Source organism: Eucalyptus grandis, chromosome 8 (genome assembly GCF_016545825.1).
Source record: "Eucalyptus grandis isolate ANBG69807.140 chromosome 8, ASM1654582v1, whole genome shotgun sequence".
Lineage (NCBI taxonomy): Eukaryota > Viridiplantae > Streptophyta > Magnoliopsida > Myrtales > Myrtaceae > Eucalyptus > Eucalyptus grandis.
The window spans coordinates 55,853,975-55,856,831 of NC_052619.1; the positions used below are offsets into that span (position 1 = coordinate 55,853,975).

The window sequence follows — 2,857 nt, forward strand, 5'->3', positions numbered from 1 at the left end:
ATGGTACTTCTAGCGAAAATTGCAAGTTTTGAACTTCTTATTGAGTTCTTCCAATTGGAAATGTATTTGGAGTTCATATTCTTTAAAGAGACGAATATTCTTTTACGAAGCCCGAAAAAATCTTAAGATATTTTCTCATGGTCCTCTATTTCCAAACTAAAAGAACCTCCTTGTTCTTTTCTGTGAAGAGATTACCCTCCGACAGGTGTCACGAATCGCAATCTGTCTGCTTCCAAGGTACCCTTGTCTTGCATTGCCATGCACGTGAAACCCTGCATGGGGTCTCTTATCCTCTCGGCCAATCACCAATGCCTCAGAACATCCCACAATTTGCCGCTCTATATATACCCCCGAGAATCCCTCAAACACACATTCGAAAGGAAATCCTTCTCCCAAGAAATTAAAGAGTCGGCATAAAGATGTCAATACTCCAAACCTTAATTCTGTTCTCCTTCCTCATCTCCACCTCCCACGCGGCGGTCCAGGACTTCTGCGTTGCAGACCTCTCGGCCCCCGAGGGCCCCGCGGGCTACTCCTGCAAGAAGGTCTCAGCAGTCACCGTGAATGACTTTGTCTTCTCAGGCCTCGGCGTGGCTGGGAACACCTCGAACCTCATCAAGGCTGCGGTGACCACGGCATTTGTAAACCAGTTCCCTGGCCTGAATGGGCTCGGCATCTCCTTGGCCCGCCTGGACATAGCCCCCGGTGGGGTCATTCCATTGCACACGCACCCAGGTGGCTCGGAGGTCCTCCTTGTCCTCCAAGGGACGATTTGTGCCGGGTTCATCTCATCATCAGCGAACACCGTCTACTTGAAGACCCTCAACAAAGGGGATAGCATGATTTTCCCTCAGGGGCTATTGCACTTCCAATTGAATTCTGGTAAAGGTCCAGCACTTGCCATAGTCAGCTTCAGCAGTCCGAGCCCTGGGCTTCAAATCGTGGACTTTGCTCTGTTCGCTAATAATTTTCCTTCTGAGTTGGTGGAGGCCACCACTTTCCTTGATGATGCTCAGGTCAAGAAGCTCAAGGGCGTTCTTGGTGGCACTGGCTAAGTGACTAATTTCATTTTCGTCGAGAATCCATCCATTAAGAATCACCGCCTTTTCAAGCCTCTTCAAAAAAATGAAAGGAAATAATAATTCGGCTTATATGCTCATCGTCAATGGCTTTCCATGATTTTTTCTTGTGAAGTTGTATTTGGTTTGCTAGTGTGTTGAAGTGAGTCGTTGGAGTGGAGATTTGATTTTTAGTGCTTTTTGACTTGTTGTTATGTTCGGACTATGGAGCAAAACGCCTCCCTTTCTTCATCGAATTTTGAGTGGATGAATAAAAGTACGTTGCTTTGTCAATTCCTTGAGAGCTAATGTTCATATGGAAAAATATGCTCGACAAATCAAGTGATGCAGTAATATCATCCACCTATTATAGATGATATTACAGTAGAATTTGGATCCTATCTATAGAGGGATAAACTAACATTCGGTGTTGCTATCATATAATGACAGCTCACGTCATGCCGATCAAAGCATTATTTAGTAATGGCGTGTCATGCCAACACTTTCAATATGTTCATTTAGTATTGTCTAAGGCCAAGTGGACCAATTGATTGATGTGGACTTTTCTACACATGACTTAATTATGGACGCAGATTCTGTTTTAGAGCCTAGCTTTGGACTTGTTTCATTTTATTTTTTTCTAAATACACTAGAATCTTGTCGCAATCATTTGCACAATAAGCCAGTAATGTATGCGTCCGGATCATGTGAACCTAGCACACACAACTGTTAGATTAGTGGGTTCTACATGGGCCCACTTCATCCAATGGTACATGTGAGATGAGCTAAACATGCACTGAGGGCATCTAAATTTTTTTTTCTTCTACAGTACTCGTTCTGCCTTAAAAGTGTTGAGGTGTGGCATTTGATTAGTTGTTTATCCATTACTTCATAAAATTTCGAAACAATTATCTTTTAAATCCATTTTTGGATTCCTACAACTCTAATGCTGCCGGAAAGCTCAACTCACTATTGTTAGGTGTAAGTATTTTTTGATTTAGATCCTTGGGCATTTTATTTGATCATGTGTTTTCCTCGAAAAGGTGGCTATGTGATTTGAGACCAACAAGGGTGTCAGCCAAATGATATCTTGTTGGAAAGCTTACAATGAACTTAGGTGCTCATGAAGTTCCGGGGTGAGATGACGTAATTCAAGGAAATAATGCTAGCATTTCAATCTCTATCTATTTGTCAATGGATATAAAAGTGGGTCAAACTAGCACGATGATGACTCACGTGGTGCACACTCGCACGAGCTCGATGCACTGATTTGCTTTTGACATTAGTTAGCAAACCTATAATCTAAACTGATGTCTAATTTTAGCAAATATCTAAATTTTAATTTTTATAATGAATTATTACTGATTAAAAAGAAATATCGAAATAATTTTTTCAGGGCAATTATCAAGTCAGTCCTAAACTTATTATGCCAATTCAAACCTAAGCTTTCCGATTTTATCAATTGAATTGCTTGACACTAGAATTTCGCCCATAAAAATTAATTAATAAAATTAGGGATTATGACTTAGATATGTTATGCGCAACCCATTTAAGCTTCAAAATCAATTATCCCCTGAGCTTCATCCAAAAGAATAGACATTGAGCACTCTCCCCCAGAGATATGGAGGTCATCCATCGTACGCACAGAGGCTGGACGAAGCGGACGGAGGAATCCTATCTGAGGCTTGAGTTTGGCCTGACCAGGCTTTGTCAAGAGCCCGTTTCAAATTAATTCTTCTTAGGCCCAAATTTCACTTGAAAGAAAAGCCAGGCCCACAACCTTGCAAGCCCATGCAAAC

General features: G+C 41.7%; 1 protein-coding gene across 1 annotated transcript; it reads left to right on the plus strand.

The window, feature by feature from the left end:
* The first annotated feature begins 375 nt into the window (after positions 1-375).
* On the plus strand, positions 376-1,352 carry LOC104438133 (auxin-binding protein ABP19a). The gene has a single exon (XM_010051215.3). The coding sequence runs from the start codon at positions 420-422 to the stop codon at positions 1,053-1,055; it is 636 nt and encodes a 211-aa protein (XP_010049517.2). The 5' UTR covers positions 376-419; the 3' UTR covers positions 1,056-1,352.
* Positions 1,353-2,857: the final 1,505 nt, after the last annotated feature.